Source organism: Trachemys scripta, chromosome 12, assembly GCF_013100865.1.
Source record: "Trachemys scripta elegans isolate TJP31775 chromosome 12, CAS_Tse_1.0, whole genome shotgun sequence".
Lineage (NCBI taxonomy): Eukaryota > Metazoa > Chordata > Testudines > Emydidae > Trachemys > Trachemys scripta.
In genome coordinates, this window is record NC_048309.1 from 3,875,359 (window position 1) to 3,893,004 (window position 17,646).

At 46.3% G+C, this 17,646-nt stretch overlaps 1 protein-coding gene across 1 annotated transcript; it reads right to left on the reverse strand.

Moving 5' to 3' along the window:
- Positions 1–1,754: 1,754 nt before the first annotated feature.
- Positions 1,755–15,542, reverse strand: ARFRP1 (ADP ribosylation factor related protein 1; the record flags this gene model as incomplete). The annotated part of the gene is given in 7 exon segments (XM_034787358.1): positions 1,755–2,706; positions 4,129–4,229; positions 12,290–12,360; positions 12,940–13,021; positions 14,391–14,473; positions 14,959–15,046; positions 15,443–15,542. Coding segments are annotated over 7 exon segments (606 nt in total). The 3' UTR covers positions 1,755–2,618.
- Between the last annotated feature and the right edge of the window lie 2,104 nt (positions 15,543–17,646).

A 17,646-nucleotide genomic window follows, 5' to 3' on the forward strand; every position in this document is an offset into this window, starting at 1 on the left:
CTCTGCAATAGGTTCATGCCTTGTTTGTAGCCCTTTACATGCATCCAGTACCACACAGTCCTGGGCTCTGTGTGCGAAGGCCTGTGCATCAGTGGAATTACACAGCTGGGGAAGGTAACACATCAGTTATTGGTGCAAGAGAGCAGAGCGGGGAGGGATAGCTCAGTGGTTTGAACATTGGCCTGCTAAACCCAGGGTTGTGAGTTTAATCCTTGAGGGGGCCACTTAGGGATCTGGGGCAAAATCAGTACTTGGTCCTGCCTAGTGAAGGCAGGGGGCTGGACTTGACTCAATGACCTTTCAGGGTCCCTTCCAGTTCTAGGAGATGGGATATCTCCATTAATTTAATTTAATTTTTCCATTATGCAGCTCGTTGTCAGGGTTCTTTGTACGTTCCCCATTTTCTTGTGCTCCCTGCAGCGGTAGACAACACACAGCATTCGCCAACACATCCACTATTAAATACCCTCCCCACAGGGTTGGAGATGTTGTCAGAAAAGGTGCATCCGAAGAAGTGGGCTGTAGTCCATGAAAGCTTATGCTCTAATAAATTTGTTAGTCTCTAAGGTGCCACAAGTACTCCTCAAAAAGAAGAACAGGAGTACTTGTTCAAGTACTCCTGTTCTTTTTACAGATACAGACTAACACGGCTGCTACTCTGAAACCGGTGAATTCAAAGGCAGTCAGTTCTTGGTGATTCACACCTATGCTTTCAGTATAGCATTAGGCTGTTACAGCAGCCCAACCAGCTACTCTTGAGAGGTTCTTATCCACCCTCCTTCCCATAGTACCTGAGGAGGTTCCAGTCGTGTATTAAAGGACAGGACTCACATCTGGTTCATTTGATTAGATGGGGTTCAGCCTGTTTGAAAAAAAAAAAAAAAAACTCCTCCTAGCCGCATCCTCTCCAAAAGGATTATTTGCCAAAATCCTATTTTATGGGATGACTGTCCTTCTAAACTCCTTTTCTCATCACTGCTGGCCTGGGTCAGAGCCTACTCTCCAGTGAACACGTACAACTTCCACTGACTTCACTGTGTACTCAGGTTCTTACCGAGTGCTCAGAGCTGGTTCGACCCTTGTCCTGGAGGCGAGTGGATTAGTCGTAGCCTTTATCACACAGCTTTGAGTTTAAACTGCACAGGAAAACCTCAGAGGAACCTGGCAGTTAATGCAATGTATCAAAGGTTTAAACAAATACCACTTAACTTGCACAAGAAGGTAATCACTCATTCATGTCCAGCTGTGTCTGGATATTAGCATAGCCACGGCACCCAGTCACCCCTGACAACCGCTCTTAACTGTCACTCAAGTAGTGTCTTGTTTCAAAAGAGGAATTAAGGGAGCACTTGTGCAGGTAATAGCTCATTAGTAGTTTCTGATCACATTAGCAGGCGCCAACAGGCTTGGGGTAAATGTGGTTTGGCTGGGAGAGTGGCATTTCTGCATTCTTTCTATTTCGTTTCCAGTGACCAGAAACCTGCTGCAAAGGGCGAGTGCCACTGATACTTTATAGACTAACAGACATATTGGAGCATAAGCTTTCGTGGGTGAATACCCACTGCGTCAGAACATGCGTCATGCGTCTGACGAAGTGAGTATTCGCCCACGAAAGCTTATGCTCCAATACGTCTGTTAGTCTATAAGGTGCCTTTGTCGCCTTTTACAGATCCAGACTAACATGGCTACCCCTCGGATACTTGACACTAATATCTTAGTGTGGAGGCCTATAAAACAACAACATCAGCAAGGGAGACAGGCAGAGAAGCATGAAGCTTTATTGTATACTTATCCCACCCAGCTTACAGGCACAGCTTTCATCCTGGAACACACATACAGAGGGCCCCAATCCCTCCTCATTACAGTACAGACACCAGGTATTCTCTCAGTTAGACAGATAGCACAATAGTGCTATTGACAATCAACACGAGGCGACACTTCTGAAGGTCATTTTCCCGTTAAAATAGCCCATTGTGAGCTTACATGCCATCATACAGCTGCTGGGGGGCTGGCTTCCATCTCTGTGGTACTGTAAAGTCACAGCTCAACTTTGCCACAGTGGGAATAGAAATATAATCAACATTGACCCTACCCATTGCATTAACAACTGCATAAATAAGGCCAGTAACACCACCTACAATGATCACTGGGGTGGTGGAGTGCAGACCTTTCCCCTCTGTCCTTCACCCCCACACCGCTGCCACCTTTGTTACAATTAAGGGTTAGAAGTAGCTTCCATCAGGGACTGGAACATGAGAATCCAGTGAACTGGTCTCTCGCATCTATTAGATTAAGAACCCAAGAATCATACATCCCACAGCCTAAAGCGATGAAGTAGAAATCTCTAAATCCTCTGCCCTTGCACAGCCTGGCTGGAGCATGAGTTACCACTCAGTATTTGGGAAGGCTGTGTGCTCTCAGGCCAAGGGATTAATACACAATGCTAGAAACATTTTCTAGTCCAAATCCTTTGCTCTTACAGTTCTTTTTAGATATAGAAAACGAATGTTTGCCTCCAAAACAAACAAGCTATGAAAGAATCAGGTGTAATACGAGTCCTGCGGATTTTCTTCTGTAGAAAGAGCAGTCTGAATGGGAAGAAGCTGTCCAGCACCTTCTTACGTGATGTCCTTCTGCCTCGGCGGCCGGTGAATGTTCCTCACCACGCATTTCACCATCCACTCGATTCCCTCGTTCACCCCATTGCTGAGGAAACACAAGACAAAAGCAGAGTCACTGTCCCCGCCAGGCCGACCACCCACCCCAGCACGTTTAGTTCTCTCTATTCCCTGCAATCCTTCATTTGGATTATTACACTGGCTTCTCATGCATCTGAGGAACAGGATTCAGTTGTATGCATCAAATTTAAAAACATTTAAAAATTCTTCTCTTCGGTTCCCTGCTGTTTATGCCTTTTAATTTGGGTCCCAGCTCATACACCATGTTTTAGATCCAATTTGCTGGTAGTTAGTGGCTGTGTGAAAGTCTCATGCAAAGCATCAAATCACTCAACATTTGACAAGGTGGGGACTTTACTATGAATGTCTGGCCAGCTCTGTCTCCAGGTCTGCAAACCTCCCAGACTCACTTGAGTCCAGTTTGCAGTGCTCCCTTGTGTGACTGGGTGCTCCAGGGAACTCACAGCTCTGCCAGGGTTCAACACGGTTTGAGTTTCTTAATTAATTTTCCATTAGTTCAAACCCCAAACTCAGAACAGCACGGGGAAAGAAAATTCCTCAGATCAAAACGTTTGCACCCTGGCGGAGTACCAGAGTCGACGGGAGAGCGCTCAGCGGTTGATTTATCACGTCTAGACTAGATGTGATAAATCGACCCCCACTGGATAGATCGCTGCCCATGGATCCAGCCGGTAATGTAGACAAGCCCTCATAATACTACTTTGCATTTATACAGAGTAACACTTTTCATTCCAAGACTCAAGAGCTTTATACAAAGTAGGTAGTGATTGTTAGCCCCACTGTACAGAGGGCAACATTTGGAGAAGTTACGTGATTTTTTTCAAGGTTACACCGAGTGATCTGACTTCTAACCCATTGTTCTAACCACAAGCAGCACCTCAGTCATTTGTACATTCATGCTGCAGTATTATACTCAGCCATATCTACTTAGAAATGTAAGTACATCTCTTGCCTGAGAAACCAGAAGGATGGCAAGAAGGTAGTTACTTTTCTTCTGAGAATGGACACTCATCCACCCCTCCCACTGCCAGTGTCACAAATGCAGTCATATTCCCATTTGGTTTTCTCTGGAAAAAGGCTTGCAGCAAAGTTAACTCATGCAACTGGGATCATGGTGCTGGGTCATTAAGCAATAAAGCCATGTCACAAACCGTTGCACAATCCAGAGTCTCAAGGTCCTATAGCACTGAACATGTTCATGAACCAGGGAGGGTACCTGGCCATAGTGCAGATGAGCAATGCACACAGACATCCCTAGGCCCCGACAAGGAAGCAGGGCTCCCTTGTGTGACTCTTACCAGACCCACATAATACTGTCCTTTTCCCTGTCCCACTTCTCTGAGCACCCTGCAAGTGGTTAGCCCATTCGAGCAACGTACACTTGGTTGCGGCAGTATTTCCCCAGGACACTGTCCAGACCCACACTTACCCAGTGAGAGCTGAGCAGGCCTGTGTCAGGCAGTCTCTCCTCCCAATTTTGTTAATGCAGTCGCTAAACGCTGTCTTGATGTCAGGGATCGACAGACAGGTCTGTAAGGGAAGCCATAAAATATAACCCTCACATGCTACAATAGAGATCGTTGTCCCACCCCTCCGACATGGAGCCTACTGTGCCCGAGCAGTTTCCAGTATTCCGCCTCCTACTGAAAGCAGAGAGGTTTTCAGCTGTTGTCCAGGGTGCTCCACTTGGACTCTGCTTTCTGACCATCGCTAACCAGAGCATCACAGCATCATCCTCATTTGTTTCCATCTGAAACTGAATGCTCTTGCCTTTGGAGTGAGCTTTAATGTTTTTGAAAGTGTAGCAATGACCCCACTAGCTTCAGACGTGTCTAGATTTAGGTATGTTAACCTGGCTCTCCAAGGCACAGGCCTCTCCCAAGTAGACACTATCATCCCAAATTGTGCAGTGGGTTAGTGACACAGACTGATATCCTCTGCGGAGTGAAGTACAGAGCAGAGCACCCTCTGTATCCCTTTCCAACCCACGTGCATGGAAAGGCTCCCTCTTCCCATCCACCAAACAAGCCCTCCTCCTCCAAATCACTCCCTACAACACCTGAACTTCACAAAGCCTTTCCAAAACCACCTCAACAGGGGGCCTGCACCAACCCCAGCTCCGGCCAGAATCCTAGACGGAAAGGAACTGCTTTGTCTGTTTCTGTAGCAGACCCTGGGAAAGGGATGGTGTTTCCTTAGCATTGAGTGCACTAGCAGCACTCAAAGAAAATGGCTCAGATGTCATCTCAAGTCTCTGCAACATTTCTATCAGCTGATGTGGCCTCCCTAGACTTTTCTTCTGGCGGGGGGTAGTCTATTCTTAGTTGGCTCTTGACTCTGGAACTCGCTTTGCCTGCGTACTTTCTATGCCATTGGGTCAGTTTGTTCTTGGTTGACATAGGTTGACCAGTTCTTGGATGCAGGTATGTTGTACACATGCCCAGATTGCTAGAGTGGATTTTAGAACATGAAAGTGAATAAAAAAAGATGAAGGCCAATATGACCTACCCTGCTCCCAACCTTCCCCGACACAACATTGCCATGAGGAAGCTTGAACCTTCTCAGAATAACGAATCAGGCTTTCAGCTTACGTCCTCCCGGGTCAGAATGGTAAGAGAACTTTGGTTCTCCCCTCCTCCTGGCACCACTGGAATCCTGTAGTTCTCACCTCTCTAAGTGTCGTTCCTGTCACTGTAAGGTGATGCTAATCAAACACAGATTGCGGAAACTTCAGAACACATTAGGGTCAAATGAAAGTGTAGCTGTTGAAATTTTTCTTCTGGCTTCCCTCAGTGACACTGTCTGTCTGTCAACGGAAAGCCATGATCTCATCATTATTCGCATCCTGCTTGCTAACTGCCACACTGACGTTTTCTTACATACTTAAGCAAAAGACAGTTGGAGCTCAGGCTCCAGAAACCAGCAATGATTAATTAAGAAGCCTCTAAAAGACCTAAACAGACTTAAGATTAATTAAAAGGTGATTAATGTACATATGAATGTTAACCACAGGAAATGATTTGACACACAGGCCAATGCAGAGTTTCCACATTTCTAAATTAGAGCAGGAGGGTGGAGAAGAGATGTGGTGACCTAAGCAAAAGTCTGGGAGCTGGGATCTCATAAGCTCTAATTCCTGTTCCAACACTGATACTCTCTGAGTAGTCCTGGACAGGTCATTTAAGTGCTTTATTTTTAATTAGGCATTAGCCTAGCCTCCCTCTTTGCAAGCATAGTTTGAACCTGCAGCTGGTTACACACTCACACCTTCCTTTGAGCCAGTTAAGTATCTTGTTCAAGGAGCAAATCAGGTCTTTATCTGTCCAAGGAGCAGGATTTTGCACTCACAATTAATGCAGACAAGGAAAAAGAACCCTACTAGTGTAATTTGTGCAGATTGTGCCCGTCAGAAGAAAATCCATCTTCTACAAGGCTAGACCTTAAATTTATCTTCCTTGTCTGCAAGATGGGGATAATGATCCTTGATATCTAGTGCAGTGCACTGAGGCGTTGCATGGTTAACATAGGTGAGTCCTCTGAGGAAGTGTGCTGTAAGGGAGTGCCATTATTATTCAATGCTCCTGAAAGCGAGGGGCTATGGGCAGTTTGAGACAGGGTTAGCATATGGTTCCCTGCCCAGCTCAGCCAATGCCCTGAATGTGGCCTTGTGCCCCTCTCCTTGCTATTCTAGCCCTGTCTTGCACTCGAACAGTGACTGCTAGTTGTGCAACTTCCTGTGAACCAACCAGGACTAATAGGAAACCATTTGGTCTTGTGCCCCAAGTTGGGCTTTGAACTCCTGCTCTCCAGTAGCGAAAGGAGAGTGTACAAATCCACTGTACTACTTAGACCATATGCTACAATCCGCCAGCCATGGAGCCATAACACTCAGCTCTACGCTTCTTTAACCAGCTGCAATGTGTAAATACGACACGTCTAGCCACCTGATGAACAGCTAACTGTTGCATGGCGCACTCGAACACTAACGGCGTTGTGAGTCGGACTGGGTCCTTGGGAGAGGCAGAACTCCCAACAGAGGGTCTGGAAGGTGAGTGAGACCACCACCACACTGAAATGATTGCACCCCTACAGATTTTGTAGGCATCCTCTCAGCCACTGAAGTCACCCCAGCACAATGTTCGCTGAGCAACAAGAAGGGCAGAACTAATCACCTCCCGACAAATGGAAATTCAGGCCAAGATCAGTACTAGCGAGGATGAAGAGTGCTGCCTACGCCCGCTAGGAAATGTGTAGTATTTACTGTAACATGACTTTTTTTTTGGTAAGTGCGACTTTGCAGTGCTAAGCTGATGGACATTAAAACCTTTGAGGTAATGGAAGTTGAAGGGACAACATTCAGCTTGTCATGTTTTGATAAGTTACATCAGATTCTCCACAGAAGGCTTGTGGCTAGCAGAGAGCACTGACTCATTTCGTCCGATGTGACTTTTCAGAATCTCCGAAATTCCAAGGAGCAGCAAGATGCAAGAGAAGAGGTGAGAGGGCCCTGTAGGATGTTGTGTGTTACGATCTGGAGTCAGGGACGATAACAGTTCTACGCCCTGAACTGGTATTTTGGGATAGAGCAGAGGGGGCATATGTACATACGCTACCCCAAGCTGTAGAAACTCTCCTGAATGGCAGGATCTAGGCCTTAAGTAATAGGGGGCTTTTACCTCTCAACTGCATATTCCCCCTTTAATCTCCCCCTTCCCGCTAGTGTGGGCACATAGACAGCCCACACAACATCACAACCCCAAGCGTTATAACTGTACCACAACAGCCAGCTAGGTCCAAAGTGTACCAGCTTCAATGAATTCACTTGTACCGATCCAAATAGGCCTGTAAGGCACACTATTGTTACAGCAAGCATCATCTGGTGGTATTGTTACATCCAGTCTTCCGAGTTCTTTTTCTCTGTGCGCAAGCAACTTTAGTCTTGGAAGAAATACTCGTGTTAGATTTTGGCTGCCAAAGGTTCTGGGATAGAGGGAGTGGTGTGCAAACCAGGAGCATTTGTTCTCTGCTGTGGGCTCTGGTTCGAGTCAATTCTAGAGGCAGAGTTGCTCCCTGGGAATCAGGCTTTGGTGCTGGGCTGAGACTGCTGAAAGAAGAGACTGCTGGCATCTGTCTTCCAGGATTGGTATGTGTGTCAATACAGTCAATAGGTTACACTTTGAATATAGCCAGACTCTGCATCACTGGTTTCTCCTCCACTCGGAAGCCAACAAGCAAGGCCTCAACATCTGCTACTGCTCAACAGAGGGGCTGTGTCACAATAGTAGGGTGGTGACTTCTCTCATCCAACCCCTGCAGAAGGGACAAGACTTTACAGACTTGACCCTCACCCATGTGGAACAGTGGACACCGCTACACCACCAGGTTAGTTTGATATTAGACTCAATATAAGCTGGAAACTGATTTGGCTTTCAGAAGATATCCCAGGCTCCCACTCACAGGCTTTGGAGAATTGGCCAGCACAAAAGAAAGCAGGATGAGAAAGACCATCTTCACTGCTGCTCGCTCTGTCCTGTGCAAAATAGCCAGCCTAGAGGCTTTTCCAAAGCACTGTAGTTCCAAGGGACACACACACCAACCACCATTCTCCATGATCTATCAACTTCACATGTTTGGCCACTGGAAGCCCTTCTGTGCTGCAACGTAGAGGCCCAGAGAGTCAGTCTACTTCACCGTGTCCAGAACTCTACGAAGGACCTTGGGGGAGATGTTTTCACCGCTCAGTTGCGCGAACAAACTTGGGAGAGGCTCCACTCCCTCCCCACCCTAATAGTCGTTTTGAATGCTGTAGTCATCCAGGGGGCTAGGAACAACTTTTACTCTATTTCGGTCACTTCTCTTTCTTGTTGCCCTGGCTATGATGGTTATTGTGACTTATAGAACGAGGCAATCATTGACCCACAGTGGAAATGCAGGCCAGAGGAAAACCAAAGCAGGGTTTATGCTGACTTCATTAAGCACTAGGATGATGAATCTGCTTTGAGGATTTATCCTACATTGTCTCAAGAGGAAAAACAGCTGTGGGGTCAGATGTAGGTTGTTGATACGGGGGGACACCACTTTTGACAGAGCAATTGCTCTATCGAAGCCTCCAAAAGGAAGGCATCAATTGGGATCCTGAAAAGGCAGTGGAGGAGGAAGGTACATCACCATTCCTTTTGGCCAGACACATTTGAATGTTTTGTGCATGGGAAAGAACGTCAGCATGGCTTACTAGTAAAGAGATGTTTTAGAACGTCATTTTGTTTCTGATGTAAAACCATCTAAACTAAGAACAAGGTGACGGAAACCAGATCGGTTAGCACACAGAACAGCATGTCATTACAACAATACAACCCACGCAAGGACTGCTCTGGAAAGGTCAGATGCATTAGCTATTTCAAAGCAAAGTCACATAACTGGGGAAACAATGTTTTCACTTGAGGAATAAATCTGCACCTCAGCTCTCCATAAACAGCCAATTCCACAAAATCCCTTTTATGAGGAATGGCTGTTTCGAAGTCACAGTCACTTCCCAAAATGGTCTTGCTTTTAAATCTTAGGAGCAGGCTTAAATTCTTTTATGACGGATCTGGAGAGGGCCACAGGGGAAGTGCTCCAAGTGTAGGGACCCTGTCTATTTGACAAGTTTCAGAGTAACAGCCGTGTTAGTCTGTATCCGCAAAAAGAAGAACAGGAGTACTTGTGGCACCTTAGAGACTAATAATAAATGCTCTAATAAATTTGTTAGTCTCTAAGGTGCCACAAGTACTCCTGTTCTTCTTCTTCCTGTCTATTTGCACATCCTCGACTGGTGTTGCAGGGCCACAGTGTCAGGAATATGCCTGAAATAAATATGGGCTCTTTAAATACCTCATGAGCAACTGACTAACAGGTCAGGAATAAGACTGGGACTGTTCCGCTAATTCCAGGATGGGCAGCAACCCTGACTGTGAGAAACATTTAAAGAAAAGAAAATGCATGACCAGCATACCCCATCTGCCATGGTATTCTTTGTTTACTAGCATATAATCTTATTTTATAGAGAGGTTAAAATAGTAGGGAGGCAGTGTTTCCTACTGGATACAGCACTGGCCTGGAACTCAGACCTGGGTTCTATTCCCGGCTCTGCCACTGACAGGCTAGGTGACCTTTGGCAAGTCACCGCCTCTGTGCCTCAGTTTCCCCACCTATAAAATGAGGCTATTCATACAAGCTTCCTTTATTAAGCATGTTGAGATCCACTGCTGAAAAGTGCTACATAAACTAGGTATCATCAAAAATTGGAATTGCCAATGGGGCAGGAAGAGGCAAATGTCCTAAATTCTGCACCACTAACAACTACTACACCAAACTCCATGAACACACAGCTATTCACCAATACTTCTCCCATGTCTTTCTGTAAGGCCTATCAGAAAAAAAAAAGGGGGGGGGGCTCTCCAAAGCTCTGGAGTTTGACATAATTTTCAGAAATGAGACACGATTCCCTTGCAATGACCACATCTCCCTAGATTTACATACCACAGCCAATACTCACCATATGTTCTAAATGGCCAGGTCACAGTTTTCCAAAATGAAATGTTTTTTGCATGAAGTTTCAGCCCCACAATTTTCCCACAGTATAATTGTGGTCCAGAAGTTTTGGTTTGACATTTTTATAATACCGTTCACACGGGAAAAAGAGGGTAAGTTCACATTTATGCAGGTTTTACTATGATAAGCAATCAAACAAAAGGTAAACTTTTCAAACATTAGGGATTCCTACTCAAAACCACTTGAAATATCTTTGTGGGAGAAACTGTGAGGTTTCATAGCGCTGTCACCAAATCAGTCTGTCTTTGCATTTAGATTGGCTGAAAAGTTCTAATTCTGAAGAATCAGATCAGCACTGACTATACATCCGATACAACACAGCGTCTCTTAATATCCCAGTGGTGGGGTTCCATGCTCCTGTGAGCCGTGTGTAGCCTCTTTGCATTGAACTTGTAGTTTATGCTTTTGACAATGCCAAATGCCGCTACTCTGAAGTGCCAGGGCAAACTGGAACAGTTCTTGGCCCCAGTGTGTATGACTGGTTGTGAGTGGCTGAATCTGAGAGCGAAGATGGAAATGGATTATGGGGCCTTGGTGTAAGTTACAGTGTTTCATGGCAGCTTATCTTCCAGTTTCCCCACAGTAAAGCAGCTCCTTTTACAGACAAAGAATCTGAAATGAGGATGTCACTGACTCTCTTAAGTCACAGAGCTAGTCAGTGGCAAAACTAGGGCTAGAATTCAGGAGGCCCTGGCTCTCAGGCCCATACTAATTCTTCTAGACCATGCGGCCTCTTGATTAGGGCTAGATTATTTTTTAAATGGTTACATTTAAGAGTGATAACATCGGTACAGATGTTCTAAAATAAGGATAATCAAATCCCCTAAGGCATCAAGTGATGGGTTCAGGGGTCAGAAAGGTACGTCACAGTCATGAGGGATCTAGCTAGGGGTTTTACTCAGGGGCAGAGGGCAGTCGGCATTAACTTCCTTTGAGGCATCAGGTACTGATTCCTGCCAGAAGTAGGATACGAGACCTGTTAGACCAGTGAGCTGGTCCTGAAAATCCTACATGCCTATTAAATGTATCTGGCTCCCTCTAGAGGATGACAGGTGGTACTGCAGCTATTGGAATTCCAGGTAGACCCTATGCAAAAAGGAAAGAGACGGGTGAAGTCTTATATTTCCTTAGAACAGCAAACTGTCACCCAAACAGAATCCACAATCTGATCTGAAACTACAATAGGTCTATTCTGTAATTCTAGATATCCGAGAGTTTTGAAATTATAAACCCCAGAAAAAACAGGCTGTCTCCTCTGTAATCCACAGCTTTTTCCGATGGAGCGCTGTAGCACAGGCTGTCTCATTGGGTAGTGCTGGTCTGGTTAAAGGAAAGAGGAATGAGAGCATCTCATCACATGAGTTGTCACGCTGGTATGATGTTACATGAGCACAGCACAAACAGAGTTTAATTGGGTATTATTACTCATCAAAGATTAACAGAGGGTCCTGTGGCACCTTTAAGACTAACAGAAGTATTGGGAGCATAAGCTTTCGTGGGTAAGAACCTCACTTCTTCAGATGCAAGGGCTAAGAAGTGAAGTTCTTACCCACAAAAGCTTATGCTCCCAATACTTCTGTTAGTCTTACAGGTGCCACAGGACCCTCTGTTGCTTTCTACAGATTCAGACTAACACGGCTACCCCCCTGATACTCATCAAAGATTGGATCAGCTGTATTAGGTCAATATTAAAAAAAAAAAAAAAAAAGTCACATACGGTGTTGGTGTTTACATAAAGTACACGACAGCTACTGCAAAGATGGAAATATTTGCTATAGAGTCATTTTACAGTGGGGGGCGGAGAGGAAAATACTTGAACATTAAATTCACAGCAATTACATGTAATAGCAAGAAAGTACTGCCATTGCTCAGCAGAGACCAGCCTAAGAGCATGAAACAAATGCAGAGTGAATACACGGCCCACCTTTTTTGAGCTAAAATAATATTTGCTCAGTTGAGAACACAATCTATGGGGGTGGCACCTCAGGAGATGATCTTACCTCTACATCCTGCTTGTTAGCTAACACCAGTATAGGAACCCCTTCCAGAGCTTCACTGGTGACCACTTTCTCTGTAAGGCACAGAAACAGGCAACGTCTAGGTAACTCTAGAACACACAGACTCCTCCAAATACAAAAATTACATTGACTGGATAGACAGACAGGAGTGAAAGGCACCACATGCATCACTGTTTAATTTAACCAAATCTTCTAGAGCCAAATTCATCGTGGTACGAAAACATCACAACTTCCACCCTTAACCTTGATCAACAGTGAGTATTTTATGCAGGTATTAATTGGATAGATTAACACCTGGTTATAAAAAATTTGCTACATTTGGTTAAGGGACAAAATACTGACAGACGAGGAAAACAACTAAAGGCGACTACAACTAAAGGTTTTGTTAATAACAATGTCTGAATGACAGAACAGGCAACACGCCCAAACAGCCCCATTGATTTCAAAACGTATACCTGCAAAGAATGACCACGCAGTCTGCAAGCCATGCTATGCACACAGGTGGTCACATGCATAATAAAATCAACTGTATGTTTCGATGAGAGTGGCCCAAAGGGGTTTACTGAAATAAGAGGAAGTTTCCATAGGATATAATGAAAAGTACATAACAGGTAAAAGCCCAGCATACTCACCAAAAGCTCTTTTAGATTCCGAGAGCCTCTCTTCATCAGTGGAGTCGATTACATAGATGACCCCATGGGATTCAGCATAGTACTGAAATCACAGCACAGGTGTTAGCATCAAACAGCGGGGGCTACTTGCTTCTCTTTTCAATGTTGATGTGATTTTAATATGATTTTTGGTACTCATGAAAGAGACGGACTGAGATCAAATAGCTTAGCCAGGCACCGTCCGGCAGTTAATTTTGCAAGCTCCATCCCCACAGATCTGCCGAAGTTCCTCTATCCAGACAGGTAAGATGCACTGCCTGCTCCTCCTACTGAATTCTGCCAATACACCTCAATCACAACTTACAGTACCTTGTGCTACTCCAGTGCCACAGGCTCTCTTAGGCAGAGCCCAACAGCGGTACTCAGCTGTGTGGATGTTTTCTGATGTGCACAAATTCACAAAGGGCTACGTAGAGGTGACAAAACTCCAGGAAACGGATTTGCGTCTGTTGAGCTGGCCTCATCCAACAGTTCACCAGTGTGGATTGGGTGGCTTTTAGAGCATGGTACAACGTATGTTTAGTCAAGTGTTTTGTTAACTATTGATCCGGCAGCCATGAGGATCTGTTTATTGTCAGACAAGTACACCCAACAGTAAAGGTGGCTTGTCTGGCTGACCAGCAGGTACATTTATTCAATTTTTACAATGGACAGCCGCCAGATGCCATTGTGAAGGGTGTGTAATAATTCTTCCTGGCAATGTAGCTTAGAACTCGACCCAGGACTCTGCTGGAGAGGTTAGTGCCCAGCACGCAGGGTTCTTAGGGATGGAGACTGGTGCTGATAACAGTTACAGATTTTACTTTTGCACAGTGCTGTAATAACCAAGAGGCATGGTCGAGCCAAGAATTCCTGAGTTTTAATACTGGCTTTCATAGATTTTTAAGGCCACAAGGGACTATTTGACCTCCTGTAGTACAGGCCAGAAAAGCTCCCCCAATAATTTTTGCATCAAACCCGTAACTCCTGTTTGAGCCATAATACCTAGCTCTTGTAAAGCACTTTGAGATTGTGGGTGAGAAGCACTATATAATGAAAGTCAGGATCAATATCCCTATTTTACATTTAGTAACATGTCTTTTAAGAAGCTATCCAGGCTAGGCTACCACGTCTCTCTGTGGTTTTGTGCACATAACAACTTCTGGGGTAATTAAGCTCTGTCCCAATTTCCTCTACTTGTTACATAGGGGTGATAATAGTGGTACTTACCTGACATGGGTGCTGTGAGAAGTAGTTAGTGTCTGTAAAACTATCTGTAACTGTTAAATATTAATTTTTGTGACTCTCAGATAAGTGGAACAACAGCACAAGGGGCAGTGCTAAGGAGCAGGGCTGGCTAATTATAAAGTAACCTTGTTTCTCTGCAACTCTGAGACACAAAACATTTAAAATAGAAAAGTTATTTCCCCTACCTTGTCCCAGAGGGACTGCAGCTCGTCCTGCCCTCCAAGATCCCAGAACATTAGCCGGGCTTTTCCCACATCAATAGTACCAACTAGAGCAGGGAAAAAAGAAAAAATAACCCAATGCAGACTGACTATTCTCTCAAGCAGGCAGGCCGGCAGAGTCCGACAAGAGGGAAGGCAGGTTGGAAGAGTCAACACACACACTGTTAATTCTCAGCAGGATAGCAGTACCTATCGTTAGCGGGTTAAATTCACCTTGGCAACAGCAGATACAAACCCTTTGATTTCAGTGGAGTTACACCAGAGTAAATAAGATCCGAATCAGGCTAACTAACCTCAATGGTGTTACAGGGCCGAATTTGGCTTAGCATCATCACACTCGCCTTCAGATCCAGCATGTTTTCTCCATCTGATGGAGAAGTCCATTTGCTCTTTAAAGCGTGTGTGGGCAGGTGGGGGTGTTGGTCGGGTTGCTCTTATCAGGAATTATTTTCACAGCGTAAACTCTTGGAATGATCACTAGTTGTCTAACTTTGTAGGAGGCGGCAAAGAACCTCTAAGCAGATTCACTTACTGTTTAAGCCCACAGTGGTAGTGATTTTGGATAAGCTCATCCCCTTGTAGGTCCTGTTAAATCGGGTTTTAGTCTGCTCAAGGAAGGTCTGGAAGGGAAGAAGAAATAAAACTAGCTAGTATTAGATACACTTTATTGGCAAGGACAATCCTATCCAAGACCTGTTCTCCCCCTATTGGATCAGGATTCTCCATGAAATCTTAGAACACAACACAGCCCTTAGCTTTCCCATTACAGCACAGAGCCATGGAAGAGTTCACAGGTGATTATGTGCTTAAAGAAGCCCATGCTTCTGTGTCTCTGAAGGCTTATTGTACTAAAATTAGATGCGTGGGGGTCAAATTCATACTTAGGATAACACCATTGAAACAACTGAATTGACACCAGGGAAGAAATTGGCCACGCTAACACAGTTGTGTTTTTGGGGAGGAGTGAGTGGGGCTGCATGTGCCCTCCGTGTTAACGGGTAACTAAAAGCACATACCGTTTTCCCCGCATTGTCCAGCCCAAGGATCAAAATGCAGTACTCATCCCTACGGAACATGTACTTATAAAGTCCAGACAGCAGCGTATACATCCTGCTCCTGCAACAAATATCAAGATGTTATCAGCAAATGAGTCTTCCCAGAGCCTTCCATTCAACTGTATAATGCTGTTCACTGCCCGAGGAGAATACAATTTTATATTTATTTAGCACCTCACCTTGGGAGATCCCAGAGCAAGTCACAGACTCTAGGAGACTGACCTCAAGGCCGGATTTTCAAGTGCTCAAACTCAATACTTGGGGGTGGATTTTCAAAAGAGCTCAACTCTTGTTTAGGCATCTAAATAGGCCCAGATTTTCAAATATGCTCAATACTTGGGGGTGGATTTTCAAAAGAGCTCAGCACCTAATGTGCACCCCTCCAGCTGAGCATTTTTGAAAATCTAGCCACTTATTTTGGTGACTAAATGGGAGCGGAGAACTCATGAATGTGTGTCTAGATAGCGCTCTGAAATGTAGCTACCGCCACAAAGGAAGGGTGACAGCCAGATGCATAGCACCCACACATGTGCAGAGAGCGGGTATTTTGATTAAGAATGCAGAGGGCAACCCCTGACTCTGAGCAGACATATTGGGGCAGACAGGACCTGTGTTTTAAAAGCCTATGAAAACTGTTTCTTGTCAGAATTCAAACATTCCTTGGCAGGACCTCCTGTTGCCATGTTTGCAGTATACGCATTACATCACCATGCATGAGGACCAGGCAGTGAAACTGACTAGTCAGTACCCTGAGTGAGGGTGGCAGAATCAGACAAAGCCAGATGGCTGCTGTACAAACAAGCACTCTTCCATTAAGTTTGCATAGCAGGATGCACACACACACTTTGCCCAACCAAGGCCAAGTTTACTTTAAGTTTATGAATGGGATGATATGATGGGATTGTCTGTGATAGCAGGAGGCTGAACTCTATGACTGAAGGTGCCTGCCCTTCCACACCTATGATGGGGGGTGTTGGCCTCTCCCTGGGAGCTAGAGGACCACACCTGACTCATGTGAAATGGAACACTTTGCAACTGCCCCTTATGGGGATGCAGCCCTGAGACTCCAGGTCCCACCTTGCACTGGGTCTCATCTTGATCAGAATGGAGATTACTCTTAATGCACAAGGGCAGCCTGTCGCATCTACAGTCCCAGCTCGCCGCAAACCTTCCTGGGACAAGTCGCTCAGCCAGCGTGAGTCAGTCACACCTGCTGGGACCGGGAGCCTCTGCGAACTGCTTGGCTAAGGATGGAGCATTGCTCTCCAGGAACGGTAGCCCACCCCCACACAGCAGGCTGCAGTCACAGCATCTCGTCCCAGGACCCACAGGGCCCCCCTCAGCCCAAAGTCTAGGACAGGACCCCCAAGCCCATCCCCAGGGCCACCTGGCTCAGGCTGCAGACCTGGGCCCGGGACCCACAGACCCCTCCCCCCCCCCCCGGCTCAGGCTGCAGAACTGGGGCCAGTATAGGGGGGAGGAATAGCTCAGCAGTTTGAGCATTAGCCTGCTAAGCCCAGGGTTGTGAGTTCAATCCTTGAGGGGGCCATTTAGGGAACTGGGGTAAAAATCTGTCTGGGGATTGGCCCTGCTTTGAGCTGGGGGTTGGACTAGATGACCTCCTGAGGTCCCTTCCAGTCCTGATATTCTATGATCTATTCCCCCTCCCCGGAGCCACCTGGCCCCAGCTGCAGAACTGGGGCCCACAGATCCCCCCCCTCTCCCAAGGGTCACCTGGCCCCAGCTGCAGAACTGGGGCCCACAGATCCCCCCCCTCTCCCAAGGGTCACCTGGCCCCAGCTGCAGAACTGGGGCCCACAGATCCCCCCCCTCTCCCAAGGGTCACCTGGCCCCAGCTGCAGAACTGGGGCCCACAGATCCCCCCCCTCTCCCAAGGGTCACCTGGCCCCAGCTGCAGAACTGGGGCCCACAGATCCCCCCCCTCTCCCAAGGGTCACCTGGCCCCAGCTGCAGAACTGGGGCCCACAGATCCCCCCCCTCTCCCAAGGGTCACCTGGCCCCAGCTGCAGAACTGGGGCCCACAGATCCCCCCCCTCTCCCAAGGGTCACCTGGCCCCAGCTGCAGAACTGGGGCCCACAGATCCCCCCCCTCTCCCAAGGGTCACCTGGCCCCAGCTGCAGAACTGGGGCCCACAGATCCCCCC